Source organism: Gracilinanus agilis, chromosome 2 (genome assembly GCF_016433145.1).
Source record: "Gracilinanus agilis isolate LMUSP501 chromosome 2, AgileGrace, whole genome shotgun sequence".
Lineage (NCBI taxonomy): Eukaryota > Metazoa > Chordata > Mammalia > Didelphimorphia > Didelphidae > Gracilinanus > Gracilinanus agilis.
Genome location: NC_058131.1, coordinates 41079860 through 41095171, shown reverse-complemented (window position 1 = coordinate 41095171; position 15312 = coordinate 41079860). Strand labels below are relative to the sequence as shown.

The 15312-nt window shown below is 44.5% G+C and overlaps 1 protein-coding gene across 1 annotated transcript in view; it reads left to right on the top strand.

The window, feature by feature from the left end:
* Positions 1 to 5157: 5157 nt before the first annotated feature.
* The window catches only part of CALB2 (calbindin 2), a 33692-nt gene continuing 23537 nt past the window's right edge, over positions 5158 to 15312 (top strand). The window contains exon 1 of the mRNA XM_044660467.1: positions 5158 to 5248. Coding sequence (XP_044516402.1) covers positions 5158 to 5248 — 91 coding nt within the window. The remainder of the gene's footprint in view (positions 5249 to 15312) is intronic.

Genomic DNA, 15312 nt, shown 5'->3' with positions numbered 1-15312 from the left:
TATATTGAAATACAAAATATTTTTTTAAAAAACAAAGCTTCCACACCATATATAAACAAACCCTGCCCTACAGTGTCTAGAACAGGGCTTGGCACAAAATTCAGGTACAACAAATGCTGGCCAGCCTGACTGTTCTGATCCAGCTTACCCACACCCTGAGCCTTCCAATTTACAAGGGGTTATATCAGGACAACACTGTCCCCTACCCAGGCTAATTGGGTCTGAAGTCACTTAGTTCTTATTGGGCCTAGAACTTAAAAATGAATAAATTCTTTTCCTTTTTCCCTGCACTTTACACATAGAATATTCTATTCACCAAATATAAATTAGCAAGCCTGGAGCAGATCTCTGGAGCAGTGGGAGAAAGAATATGCAGGCCCTGCTACTAAGAACCGAGAAGCACCAAGATGGTTCAGCAAACACCTCGGTAACCTCAAGAAGGGAGCTGGACCTGGCCATGACTTGTCTCTTGAGGTTCTGCTTTGCTGATTGCTTCATTACCTACCTTTATAAAAGCTACTTTCTTTCCTGAGCTAAAGGGATTGCATCACTTGGATCCATGGGTCTCATGTATCAGAATGACTTTTTTCAGAGGCTAGAAAGTTCCCTTGCTCTCCTAAGTGGCTGTGGGTCACAAGACCTATAGGGAGTAGTTGTCCATTCAGTCTGAGACATTCAGGCCTACCTAAGCCCTCCCTGTATCTCAGGGAGTCCTGGGGACTGGACATTCCCAGAGATCCACCCGTCTGTTTGGGAAAAAAAAAAAGCCCTTTTTTGGTCCTTGGTAAGAGTCCCAGTTTCCCCTGTCATCGGGAAGTCCTATTTATCCAGGAAATGGAAGAGGTCTGTTTGCTAACAGTGCCCAGGCAGGACACACTGCCAGACCCTCCAGGCACAGGCCAAACCCAGCAGTTTGTTATCAGGTCTCTGCTAAGTTTGGATTCATTTGCTGCCACAGGAAAGGACTGTTTCCCTCTCTCCTTATTCATAATTCCACATACTTTTCCTTCCAAAAAGCATCACATTTCTCAGTTTATATAATCCTTACAACAGCCTTGAGGTACAGTGCTATACATACGGTAGACACTTAATAATGTTAGTTTGTTGTGCTGAGTTCCATTATTTCACACTGTGCTGTAGGGAGGACTAGAATTAGTAGATGCATTTTACAGATAGGACCCAGAAGAATAATAGGATTTACCCAAGGTCATAAAATCAAGAAAAGCTTCCTGAGCTCTTCTTGCCAACCAAAGTGTTGACAATAGGATGGGAACTCAGTTCATCTAGTTCCGGCCAGAGTCCTTTGTCTTATGGTTTTCAATTCATAGTTGAACTCCATTAATTGGGAATTTGGGTTTTCCCCCATGTTTACAGTACACTTGCCTTGTCAACTGTCTTTCGTCACACACCTTTGGTTCTTGGATCATCTAAAACTTCCCTGGAGCATTCAGATTTTAGCTCTCCCTGGCCCAACGGACTGCATTCAAGAGGAGTGTGGCTTTGTTCCTGCAGCCACATTAATAGAAAGTACCAGCAAAGGGCAGAAGGGGGACCAAAAAAAATTGCTTCTTAACACTTCAACAACCGGAGTAGCATGCTTCCTCTTCTAAGCCTTCTGACAGAGAGCCTTCAGCCCTCATCAGGGTGATCCAGAACCCCTTGAGGGCAACGAGATGCTCATAGATTTACAAACCAACTCAGCTTCACGGCCTCGCCCTCTTCCCTTCAGACCCACTTACCTAATGGGTCCTCCTCCCTCCTCTGGGTACCATCCCCCCCTCCCCACACCTGTTTCTATGGAAACCACTGTGTTCCTGCATCCCTTTCATCTGAAAGTCTGGGAGGCAAGACTGGCTCTGCTGGCACCCTCAGCAGCCAGGCTCAACCTTTCTAACCCGTCCCAAAAGACCAGAAACAAAACCAAAGAAAAAGTATCCAAAAGCAAAAGGGCTAAGGATGGAAAGACTATTTAGAGGCAGTCGAGATGGGGGTCTAGATTCTGAATGTTTTTCTTTGATGAAACCAAAAATACCACCAGATGTTCAAACCACAGCCAGGTGAATGCACAGCCTGGAGTTGTTTTGGTTTTTTTTCCCCTTCCTTTTTACTCCTGCTGCCCATCATAACAGCAATCCCTCTCCCTATGGAGAGTCATATTGGAGGATTAAAGGAGAGAAGAGAATGCCTCCAGAGGGCAAAGGGGCTCCTTGATCAGGGGCATGGAGTGAATCGGCCTCAATTACCCTTTCCCAGGATGGTAGTGGGAGGAGTATTAAGCTTCAACCCCTGGGAACACTGGTATCACAGAGAGAACTTGGCCTTGGGAACATTGTCTAATTGACTTAAAAATTCCACATTAGTTGTCCCACAGAAACATGAGTATTTGCTAAATAGCAAGGGAAATCAAGAAAAGTTCCTGTGTTCTTCTTGACAATCAAAGTTCAAGTCTTGGCTCTGATACTTATTAGCAGAGTGATTAGTGAACTCATTTATTCACTCTAGGCCTCAGTTTCCTCTTCTATAAAATGGGGGTAATAACATTTATACCAAGAAGTGTCAAACATGGGGGTAGACTAAAATATGATTGGGAAAGAATGAAATAAAAATATAATAGAACATAATGTTAATATGTAGTTTTCTAAGTCAATATGTGGCCTATGGGGATCCTTATATATGCTTTAATGGCACCTTTTTATGGTCGATTTTGACATCATTGGCTTAGATCCCTCCCTCCCAGATAAGTTCTAGAGACTGGATAAATGACCTATTGGCACATAAGGACCTTGAAAACACAAAAATCTGGGATTCCCCTCCTTGACCTTCCCCAGTCAATCAGAGCTTGTCTTGTGTGCTGGGGAAGGGGTATGAAAGAGAGCTTCATCACCCTCCAGCAACTATCCCTTGAGTAGAGAAATAAGTACAGGGGCAGAGGGAACTGCAAAGACTTAAACTTGCCCATTTTAGGGCCTAGAGAAATCCAGTAGTGGCACTTCCCAGAAAGAGTACAGAATGGCTGAAGTCAGGTCTCAAGAAATTCAAAACAAGAGTCTATGGATGCTTACAAGATCAGGTTTAAATGTCATCTTAATTCTACTGTAACAATATTCAGCATCTCTCTAGGCATTATCTGTCCAATTTACACAATTCTATATGCAGTTGGAAAAAGGTATCACGCTCTCCATTTCCTAGTAAGAGAAATGAGAAGTCATTGGTCTTTGGCCCTAGATGAGTCAGTTAATAACTCAGAAATCTGTTCTGCTCACTCTATGTTCCCTGTAGGAGACTGCCCTCCTATGGGGCTCCAACCTTCATGATCCACTGTCTTTCCAGGATGGTGCTGGCCAGGGAATTTCTTAAAAGTTTACCCCTACCAAAGCCACAAGGTTGATTCCATTCCCCTTGGGGGAAAATTGGCATCTGTGACCAAGGCTAGCTGAATGTAGGAACAAGTAGTCTTCAATTCCCTGAGGAAGGACTTCATTCAAGTTTCCTCTCCCCTTTTTCAGCAAATAGAGGTGACCACTATGGATACAATGCAACCAGTGTGGATACAAAAAACCATGTGGATGGGCAGAGTCAAAGAGGGATCAAACAGGAAAGAAGTAATTCCTGTCATCTGGCATTTTTTAAAGTCCTAAAAATTCATATAGACATAAATCATGCTATAATTTCCATCAGTAAGGTAATCCATTCTCCCTTTTGGATCACTACCACAGCTGCAGCAGTACCCGTAGTTGCCCTCAGACCAGGAGGTCCTTTTGTCATTTACAGCAGCAGTTTCATGGAGAGAGTACTGACCTAAGAATTAGAATATCTGGGACTACGTTTGTGATATGGGGCAAGTCATTTAATATTTCTCTGCTACTGTTTCTAAATGGGGATTATAATTCTTGTATTAACCATCTCCCAAAGTTGCTTGAGGAAAGAAAACACTTTGTAGACTGAATGTAAACTAGTATTGTTCCTCATAGAATACAAACTAGAACGAGGCTTCCAGATAATGTAGTCGAAATCTCCATCTTTTAGAGATGGAAAAACTAGGGCCCAGATTGGTTGGTTGGTTGTTGTTTTGGTTTGTTTTTTTCCACTTCAAGGCTGCCTGCCCTTCATGTACATCTCAACCATAAAAAATGTTGAGAAAGAGGAGTATAAAGTACTCTGCCTTGGTTTCCACACCCATCGGGATGACCCAGCCTCTCTCCTTCAGGGTTCTTCCCTTCACTTAACAGAAAAGATCTCTTCTTCTCCACCCTCTCCTCTCTCCTACTGACCTCTCTGATTCACCTCCTTCTCTTCCCTCCTCTTTTCTGAAGACTGTTCAGCTAACACTCATTAACACATGTTAATGAGCATTAATTCACAACTCTGCTGTTCCTAGTGATGGAGCAGGTGGGGAGCAGGAAGGGGGTACCGAGCTGCCAAGAAGCTGCAGCGTAAGGCAGGCATCCATCAGGCTGTGCTTTGCTGATGGCAAGGTCCTGGGCTCTGCTTCCATGGCCCAGGGCACAAGGGCAATCCCAACGTCCCCATCGAGGGAGCACCGGCACTAAAAGTCTTCAGTTTCTCCAAGAGGTGGTTCAGAACCTCCCTTGGCCGAGGTTGGACAGACTCCGGCCAAATCCCCAGAGAGCAGAACTGGGCTAGGTCTCTTCCCTCCCGCCCCCCCTTCTGATTCTCCAGGGTTCTGTGAAGCCTGACCCCAGTGAACCCGCATGCTCCCTCCACAGCTAGAACAGGACGGAAAGGGGCAGGATGGAGACCGTCTGGGGACAAGTAGCTGGTCCATCCCACTTCCCTCGGGATCCCACCATTAGTTTATGCGGGTCCCTCTTGTCCGAGACCCGGACTGTGAGCAAGGGGAGATCACCAGGATGGAGAGGAGGAGAGCAGGCCGTCAGAAAGTCCTCTGGGGCCAGGTTCATCGCGTTCCCTCCCTCAGGATCAACGCTGCCCAGTCCCATCCATCCCTCCCAGAGCCGGAGGCTTGTTCGCTGCCTCCGTGCGCCCTCTAGTGGGGGCGGCTCCCCGCGCGCCCTCTCCCGAGGCTCTATATAAAGGAGGAGAAGCGCCTGGGCTGGATGCAGTTCTAGGGATCCAGAGCCCGGGAGCCGCAGAGAGAGCGCAGCGCTGAGCACTGGTCCGACCCACCCATCCATCATGGCAGGACAGCAGCAGCCTCCTTACCTGCACTTGGCCGAGGTGACGGCGTCCCAGTTCCTGGACATTTGGAAGCACTTTGATGCTGACGGTCAGTAAGAACTGAACTTTATTTTTCTAACCCAACCCTGGGTGCTGATGGTGGAGACGGTGGTAGGGGATGGAGGGCTCAGGGAGATGCCGGTCAGGAGAGGTGTGTGTCCATTCCCGTCCCGGGGCTCCTGGGGCTCCACACCTGGTCTGCCTTTGGGACCAAGTCCGTCTCTTCTCGTCGACAACTGCCAAACAACTTTTCCTCCCAAAGCAGTTTAGGGATGCTTCTCTCTGGCTTTCTCCTCTCCACTGCGGGCAAGTTAGAACATTCCTAGAGAGATGGAGAGGGTGGACCGAGTCTCCAGCCACGGCTCCCAGAGAGGATAATTGGCTGGTTCTAGCTCCTCTGTCCCTAAGGTCACTGCGTGGAGAGTCAGGACCTCTGCACTCCCCCCTTCCAAAATGAAAACCACACCGGAAAATCCCCCCACCTTTAATCCTCCAGATCCTGCCTTTAGTTTACTAACTGAGCACAAACACTGCCTGCTAATAACCTGTGACCATGGGGGTGGGGTGGGGGAGGCAGGGGGGATGCTTCTGGGATTTTAAGACCTGCCCTCACTCTGGTCCCTCTATGCCAGCCGCTGTGACCTCAATCCAAAACCCATTTAGATCAGGAATCCTTAACATGGGCACTCATCTCTTCCCAAGTGGAAGCAGTGCAGGGTGTGGCACCCCCAAGAGCTGGGCAGGGCACTCCAGCCGTGGTGAAGCTGAGAGGCCCCTCTCCTTGAAGATCTAGCAGAATGGGAAAGGGAGCCAAAAGTACTGGAAGGTCCAGAAACATTCATCTACATAAAGGCTGGACAAGCCACCCTCTTGACGTTCCTTCCAGCTCAGAAGCTCCAGGGTTCTCTAGAGCTGTGATTTAGTCAGGCATGAAAGCTTCTTGCTATGGTTTTGCATGGCCAAGGAAATCTCCTCCATCTGTTCCAAAACAGTCAAAACCAGCTCTCTGCTCAGAGATCCTAGCTGAAGGGAGCACCCAAAATCCTTTCAGTAGAAAAAGTGTCCCATTTAAGCAATGTGTCCCTCAGCAAGATTAGGGTATTGGGGAAACTGGTCATAGTAGGAGAACTTAAATTTCTGAAGCCCACTTGGATTTTTCCCACCATGAGCACAATGAAAGAAAGAAGCTAGAAAAGTCAAGAAGGACTGAATTCCAAGGGCTCTAGGTTCAATCTTTTGTTCTGCCTCAGAATAACCACATGCTGTTTGCCTCATAATGCCTCAGTTTCCCAGTTGGTCAAATTGGGGATGACAGAGAAACAAAAGGGAGATTGATCTTTCCAAAAAGTATGTATCTATAAAGTCTCTTAAGGGACTTAAGAAATGAAGAACTGTCCTCAAATGATGCGTGCAATTCCCTAAGGATCCTTTGTTCAATTCTCTGCTCCAAAGGCTTGCGTGTGATTGAAAGAAATTTACCAGATAGCCAAGATTATGCCAATCCTCTCCTGTTGAACAGTTTTGATAAACTGCCTATGTTTTTCCCCCTTTAGATTTTATGGGGAACATATAAAACCCTTGTTATTAATTACACAATGACATTTGTACAGATTATACTTTCAAAGCACTTTCACATCCTTAATATCCATGCGCGCTCCCACATCATGTCTAAGCCAGACCAGATTGATTTTCTCCATTTTACAGATGAGGAAATTGGAAGACTAGTTGGAAATTTTGCCCAAGGCATAGAATAAAGTAGAGGTTTAACCAGGACTAGAACCTAGATGTCCTGTCTTGATTTTATTTCTCTTTGTGCCACTTGGCTCATCTGTTTGGGCCAGACAGTAGTTTCCAAGAGTATTAAAAAGAATTAGTCTGTAATTTCTCTTATACAGGGTCTCAGAGGCTCAGACCTAGAGTAGTTGTCTTTATTCCTTGGAGATGAATCAACCCAGAGAAGGATCTTGAGAATGGCTGACCCCCAAGTAGCCTCAGGAGCCCACAAAGGCCACACCTCTCTACCCCAAAAGCCCTAGTCTAATAAATAATAACTAGTACGTCTGTTTTAAGGTTTGAAAAGCACTTTACATATATTAATCCATTTGTTCTTCACTACAATGCTCTGAGATGTGTCTTTATTATCCCCATTTTATGGATAAGGAAACTGAGGCTGAGAGATGAAGTAACTTGCCTGGAGTCATATAACTTATAAGGGTCTGGAGCTACATTTGAACTTGGGTCTTCCTAACTCCAAGTCCTATACTCTATTCACTGATTCCCCTCATCTTTATGGGACATACTACCAAGAGGGCAAAGGGAAAGGATTCCTCATTCACTTTCTCTCTAAATCAAGTACAGAAGTTGCAATTCCTCAGGTGTTTTTTGAGAAAGCATTTGAGCAAATAATTTGACACCAGCTCTCATGTTGGCCTCATGAACACAGTGAAGAAATATGGGCAAAATGGTAGTACAATTAACTTGCTTTGGAACTGGCTGAATGACCAGACCCAAAGGGTAGTCATTAATGGACTGATGTTAACTTAGAGGGGATCCCTAATGGAACAGTCCACAGATTCTTGTGCTGTTGAACCTTTTTATCAGTTTCTTGGTGGAAAGGAAATTTGCAAAGGATACAAAGCTGAGAAGAATAGCTAGCTGTAGCTGTCATTACGGATGTCAGAGTCAAGACACAAAACAAAATCAGGGCAAGCTAGCATGATGGGATGAATCTACCAAGATGAAATTTAAATTGGGATAAATCTAAATTTCTTCACTTGGAAAACTCACTTTCACAAGTACAGGATGATGGAGGCATGGCTAACTAGACAATAGGGTTTTTTTGGGGGGGGAGATACGGAGTTTTTTGTTGACTGCAATTTCAATGAGTCAATAGTGTGATGTAGCAGTCAAAAAAAAATAAAAGAGACATCATGCCCAGAACAAAAGTGTGACAGTTCTGTTATACGCTGCCCTGGTCAGGCCACCTACACTTGGAGTCTTACATTAAGGTCTGGGTTCAGGAAAGATACTGACTACATAAGGCTCATGCCAAGTACAATCGACAAGGATGGTGAATCCTTGTGAGGACCAGTTGGAGAAACTAAAGGTTTGTGGGGAAGAGGGTGGAGGGAGGATAATACAATAACTTTCTTCAGAAACTTAAAGAACATCATGTGAAAGAAGAAGAAGCAAAATAAGAGCTGATATTTGCATAGTGCCTCAAGATTTGTCAAAATGAAATGCTTTACACACCAACCCTGCCTTTTGTCAAACAGTCACAAGGTACTAATTTGATGCTTGCAACACATGATCTCATTTGAGAATCACAACAACCGTAAGAGGTAGCTACTAGAGGTATTATGATGTCCAGAGGGAAAGAGGGCTTAGATTTGTTTTGGTAAAGCCCCAGAGGGCAGATATAAGAACTATGGATAAAAGTTGCAGAGAGGTAGATTTAGGTTCCATGTAAGAAAAAAACATCCTAACAACTGGAGCTGTCCAAAAGAGGGAGGGACAGCAGTTCCCTATCACTGAAGTCCTTCAAAGCTGAGGCTGAATGACCATTTATCAAGAATGTTACAGAGAAATTCCTTTTTTGATCATCCACTGGACTGGATGACCTCTGGCATTCTTCCTACCTTATCTATCCTGGGATTCAGTGGATGTAAATTTAACAAGTTGGAGGGATCCGATTAAAATCATAGGACAACTTTTCAGAGATGAAAAATGTCTTGAGGAGGACAACCGAAGGGTTCAACTAGCCTGGAATTCGATAAAGGGAGTCTGTGCTGAGTATTTAGGTTCCTACTTTGTGCAATTTCTGTTGACTCTCCTTGACTTCCTCCTTTATTCTTTTGTCCATCCCACCTGCCTTCTCCTTGGACCCCTCCAGGACTCTTCTTAATGGTGGGGTTTTTATTTTGTTTTCAGCTCTGGCACCCTTCCAATCCCTAATGCTCCCACTGCCACTCAAGCCCTCGGAGACATTCCAAGAAAGCGTCCCCTGGCTCTCCTAGGGGCACCTGGGGCTCACTAGAGTCCAATTATCAATTCCCTACCACCTGTGAGAGGCACTGACTCCCCATTCTCTTCACCCAGTAAACAAATGGAGAGGTAGATCCTTCGAAAAAGCTGGAAACTGAGTTATGAGTGCATCTGATTCTGGGTTACCCTTCTAAAACCTTGGGAATAAGACTGTCTCCTCGGTAGGAAAAAAAAGGGGGAGAATAGTCTTTTGCAGGGAGATGTGTCCATCATTTTAATAGCTTTCTCCAAAGTGATGTAATATATGCACATTGATTAATTCATTGACTCTCATGACTCCACTTTGGCGTTGAGAAGGATCAGATATTTGATTCCCTTTTTTTGAGAATGGAAATCTGGGGCTCGAGTAGGAGAGAAGTACCTCGCACTTGTCACAAAGCAAGGAAGCGGCAGAGCCAGAAACCAAATCAAAAGGTTATCCAGTCCATGAGCCTATTCCACTGATTCTTAGCCTGAGGTCTCAGAACTTGTGTGTGTGTGTCTAACTATACATAAAATATTTCTATGCTGTAGATTTCTTTTAACTGAATTTCGATATAATTGTTTCCTTTGTCATTCTCTGTATTTTATTTAGCACATTATAAAACTATTCCAATAAAGAGTCTAAAGGTTTATTAGATGGTCACCAAAGGGCCCCAGGACACCAAAAAAGGATGAGAACCCCTACTCTAGATCCTACTAGAGCAACCTTTCCAATGTGACTGCTGCTGTTCACCCTCTCCATTATGCTGGTGTAAGAGAAAAGCTCAGGCTCTCAAAAGTGGGCAGGGAAAACAGTAGTGTTCCTAAAAAGCAGCCTCGAGCCATTATAGACATTCATGCCATTGCTTGGCAATCCTTGCTCTCCTCCCTATGATGGGATGGGAACAGTGTTAAGATGTCATTGCCCTGATAAAGGCTACATGAAGGAAGCTTGGTGAAGCAATGGATAGAGTGTTGGACGTGGAGTCAGGAAGACCCTAGTTCAAATCCTACTTTATGTACTTTATTTTTTTAAACCCTTACTTTCTGTCTTAGTATCAGTTCTAAAATAGAAGAGTGGCAAAGATTAGGCAATCAGGGTTATGTGACTTGCCCAGGGTCACACAGTTAAGAAGTGTCGGAGGCTGGATTTGGCTCTCTAATCACTGAGCCTCGCAGCTGCCCCCTTCGTGCACTTTACAAGCTAAATGGCCCTGAGCAAGTTGCCATTTCAACCTCTTTTAGACTCAGTTTCCTCATCTGTTAAGATGGGGATAATGATGGCACCTGTCTCCCAAGGTTGGTGTGAGGATCAAACAAGATGGCATATGAACAGAGCTTCACAAAATGTAAGATGTTCTATCAAAGCTAATGGCTATTATTATTATTATTACATGCTAAAATCAGCTGCTGTCAGGTCAGAGGCAAGTGATGCCTTCTGCTTACCCTATAAAACCCAACACATGTTCAAAAGAGGCAGGCTGGCATCCACCATGTTCCCTGTCTCACAGGCAAAGGGAGGTCAAGATGCTTGGAAGGGCAGCGCCTTTCCCATGATGCTAAGGGGAGAAAAATACTAGCTGGACCAGCAGTCAGGGGGGAAGGAAGAAACCACAGCTCAGAAGATCCTGGCCTAAAACTGTTACACAATGTTCTCACGCTAGAAGCAATGCAGCTTAGTGGGGAAAGGGCTGGCCTCGAAGACAAGAGTTCAAGTCCTGTCACGGGCCAGTATGCCGATTTTGAAACCTTTCTTCTAGGCATCTCTCTACAACAGTTAGTGGCAGAGAAGATGCTGACTTGAATAGGGAGAGGAGAGGTCCTCATCTGGAGGCTAATAATACCACTGAAAGAAATCCTAAATCTCAAATTATGAGATGATATAGAATCAGAGGGGCATTGAAATGGAGGTGGAGAGGCTCTTCCTATCCAACACTTAAGGAAATTGAGGCAGAGAATGGTCCAGTGACTCGCCCCACAGTCACATAGTTAGTAAATTTGAGAATCTGTTTGAGGACATCAAGTTTATGTCAGAGCAGGGAGGGCCTAATAGATTGTAATTCCTGGGAGCAGCAAGGTAGCTCAGTGGATTGAAAACCAGACCTAGAGACTGGAGATCCTAGGTTCAAATCTGATCACTTCTTGGATGCGTAACCCTGGGCAAGTCACTTGGCCCCCACTGTCTAGCGCTTACCACTCTTCCATCTTGGAACCAATACACAGTATTAATTCTAAGTCAGAAGGTAAGGATTAAAAAAATTTTTTTAAGATTGTGAATACCTCAAGGGCAGGGACTGTCTCTTGTCTTTCTTTGTATCCCAGGCACTTGGCACAGTGCCTGGAACATGGTGGTGCTTAATAAATGTTTATTGTTTGGCTAAAGAGCATCCTCTCAGAATCAACTGGACAACTGCCTGATGGTTTAGAAGTGAGGACATAATAATAACAGCAACAATAATAATAATAATAGCTAGCCTTTGTATAACATCTTAAGTGTAAAGCACTTTACAATCTCATTTATCCTCACAATGACCCTGAGTTTTTTCATTATTTTATTTTTATTCTTTAAAATGTTTTCATATTTTATTATTTTCTTCACTTTACAGATGAGCCAATGAGGCATATAGGTTAAGTGACTTGCCCCAGATCCCACAGATAATAAGGGTCTGAGGCAGGATTTGAATTTAAGTCTTCTGTCTCCATATCCAGAGCTTTATCTAATGTGCCACCTACCAGTCTACCTTATTGCCCTCTGGGGCGTACCCTTGCTAATGTGGAAGGCTCTTCATCTCACTAAGAGACCCTTCTCTTTCTTAGACAGAGGTAGCAATCATTTTTGAAGGCTTTGTTTATTTCTGAAATACTACTCCCACCTCCAATCCCTCTTCTCATCCTGAGCTGGCCAAAATGGAGTTGTTGGGTTTTTTTTTCTTTTAAACAAACAAGGCTCCCCAGGCTTGCCTGTGGGCACTGGTAGGAGGTAGAGGACTGACCATACCACCCTGCTCTCTGCCAGTATCCCTACCCAGCACGCCTTGTTTACTCCTCCTCCAGACTCAAGCAATTATTCCAACTTGTCCCCTCTGAGAGGTTTCCAGGATTAAGGAAGCCCTTGAGAAATTGGTCCCAACCCCCAAGGAGCATCAATTAATAGCAGTTCAAGCTTGGAGCACTTCAAGAACAGTGTCTCAGCCACTGCCCTGGCAGGCTCTCTCCAATGATGTATATTCCATCATCATCATCATCTCTGCTACATCTTGCCTCTCTCATTTCTCTTGCCACCTATTGCTTCGCCTTTCTCCCCTTCCCTTTTCTGTGGCATCCTAGCATGTCCCCCTTCACTCGTAGTCCCTGTCCCTCCCATTTCCCATTCCCAGGCATCAGCCCAAAGAAAGCCTCTGAGCATCACCAGATTCGGGGGCTTCTGTCCCTCCCATTTCCCATTCCCAGGCATCAGCTCAAAGAAAGCCTCTGAGCATCACCAGATTCGGGGGCTTCTGTCCCTCCCATTTCCCAGTCCCAGGCTGATGCCCAAAGAAAGCCTCTGAGCATCACCAGATTCGGGGGCTTCCATCCCACTGGAGTTCCTTCAGCCTGACTGACCCCAGAGGATCAGGTTAAAATTTGTTTATTTGCCGGACAATTTGTTTCAATTTGCTGAATCCCTCTGGCAAGTATTATGATACAGACACGAAAGAAGGGGAATACCCAGATTTCAAAGAATATAGGCAAGGCTTCATGCCACGCTGCTCTAACTAGAAAATGTATTGAATGAGATGCAAACTAAATTAACAAATGCATACAAGGAGGCTACAAGAAGACACAGGTGTCTTCAGACCACCTCCCAGACACCCACTTTGGGGACCCATCTTCGTCTGGCTCTAGGTAATGAGGCTGCATATGTAACTGCTGGCTCCCTCCAGAAAACAAGAGCCCAACTGCCAGACGGCTCACGGATTCTAGGAGGGATCCATATGTATGAGTTACAAAAAGGGAACCAGAGCATCTTCTATATACTCAAGTAACAATCATCGCTAGAATCTATACAACCCTTGAAGACTTGCAAAGCGCTCGCTATATTATCTCACTCCATTCTAAAGACAATTCTGTGATGTAAGAACTACCTGTTTTATAACCCAGGAAACTGAGGCAGAAAAGGGGAAGGGATTTGCCATGGGTCAAAACAGCCAGTGTCTGAAGCGGGATTCAAACTCAGGTCTTCTCCCCTCCAAGTCTGACAGCCTATGCAGCTGGACCACCTAACTGGGTAGGTCAGATAAGCCTAAACACAAGGGTTGGCAGCCCTCAAGGACATCTTTAGTCTCTCTCTTTATCTGTGTGTTTCATCCCACCCTGGGAGAAGGGACTGATCTAACTGGCCTGCGTGGCTCGGGTTTATGAGGAAGGGGATAGCCCAGGACAACCAACCTGTTGTCTGAGAGAAACATCTTTGGGTGCTAATTTGATCAGGACATCTTTGAATAATTTATTTCTGGCTATGGGAGAGGGGATGGTTGAAGGGAGGGAAAGAACATGAATCATGGAACCATGGAAAAATATTCTAAATTAATTAAAGTTTTTCAAACATAATAATAATAATAATAATAATAATAATAATAATAATTTATTTCTCAAAAGAGAAGGTAATCGCTAATGGAATTTTTTCCTCCCGGAGTAAAAAAAAAAAAAAAGGATATCTTTGGGTTATTTCTGGTCATTCTATTTTATTTTTGCTCTTAAGAAAATTTGCATCTTGTTCATCAAAAGAACATCAAGATACATTGAAAAAGAAGGCCTATGTAGATGTGTGAAGCATTTATTCAGCCTGTAGAAAGCATGTTTGCTTTTTTCTGGATTTAAATATTCAGAATTTCAACCATAAGCCTGTAGGGTAGGAATGACTATGCCAATCTTCAGAAAGGTTGGGAGAGGTATGGGTTATTGTACCAGCAAGCAAGGAGGGAGGAGAGGACAGAAGAAACTGATGCAGGGTCTCCTGTGGGCCCTGGACGGCCTCTGAGGTCCCTTCTATCTCTAGGTCTATGATCTTGTGATCCCTGTGGGTTCTGGGGAAATAGAAGGCAATCCAGGCCCCTAAGGACTTTTTACCTTCCCTTTGTTGTGTCTGGTAAGGTCCATGGACTCTTCAGAATAATGTTTTCAAATGTATAAAACAAATACAAAGGATAACAAAGGAAACCAATTATAGTAAAATAATATTATCAAACATATATATATGAGAGAGAGAGAGAGAGAGAGAGAGTGTGTGTGTGTGTGTGTGTGTGTGTGTGTGTATTTTTTTTTAAGTTCATGGCCTTGGTGGAGAGAAAGCCAGGCCCAGAGATGAGAGGTCCTGGGTTCAAATGTGTCCTCAGACACTTCCTAACTAGATGGCCCTGAGCAAATCACTTAACCCTCATTGTGTAGCCCTTACTGCTCTTCTGCCATGGAACTTAATATCAATTCTAAGACAGAAGGAAGGTAAAGGTTAAAAAAATAATAATTCATGGCCTCCAGATCAAGAACTTAAGCCTAAAGGGATTTATGACAAGGCACAGAGTACATCTGAAAACTAAAACAAATTCAGATACTGCCTAGCCCTTGCCCTTCTGTCTTAGAGTTGTTACCAAGACAAAAAGAGTTTAAAATAAGCAAACAAACGAGCAAAATAAAAAGCCACATAAGTGGTAGGCTGGGTAGTACAGATATAACTGCTCAAGGGATTCAGGAGCTCTAAGCCTCAGCTGGAGAAGTGAGGAGAGACTTTGGAGAGGACAGGAAGCCTCATCTGGACTCTGAAACTTCGCGTGGGAAGGGTGGATCACCTACAAGTTCCCTGTCTAGTCCCAGGCTCTCCCTTTGCTACTTATTCATATGCAAAAGATCTGGCGATTTCATGGATTGCAAGCTCTGAGGGAGTCAATAGGAAAGCCAAAAAGCCAAAGGCTAGACGAGGCAGAGGGAAAAGAACAAGAGGGGGTGATTCTGCAGCCCCCTACCCCCCATCAGGCCATTTCTGTAGCCTGCTCCAGGTGCCAGAGCTTGAGAAGGGTGCTGAAGACCCAGAATGCCCCCAGAAAACAGTGACCAGGGCAGGAGAATCCTGGA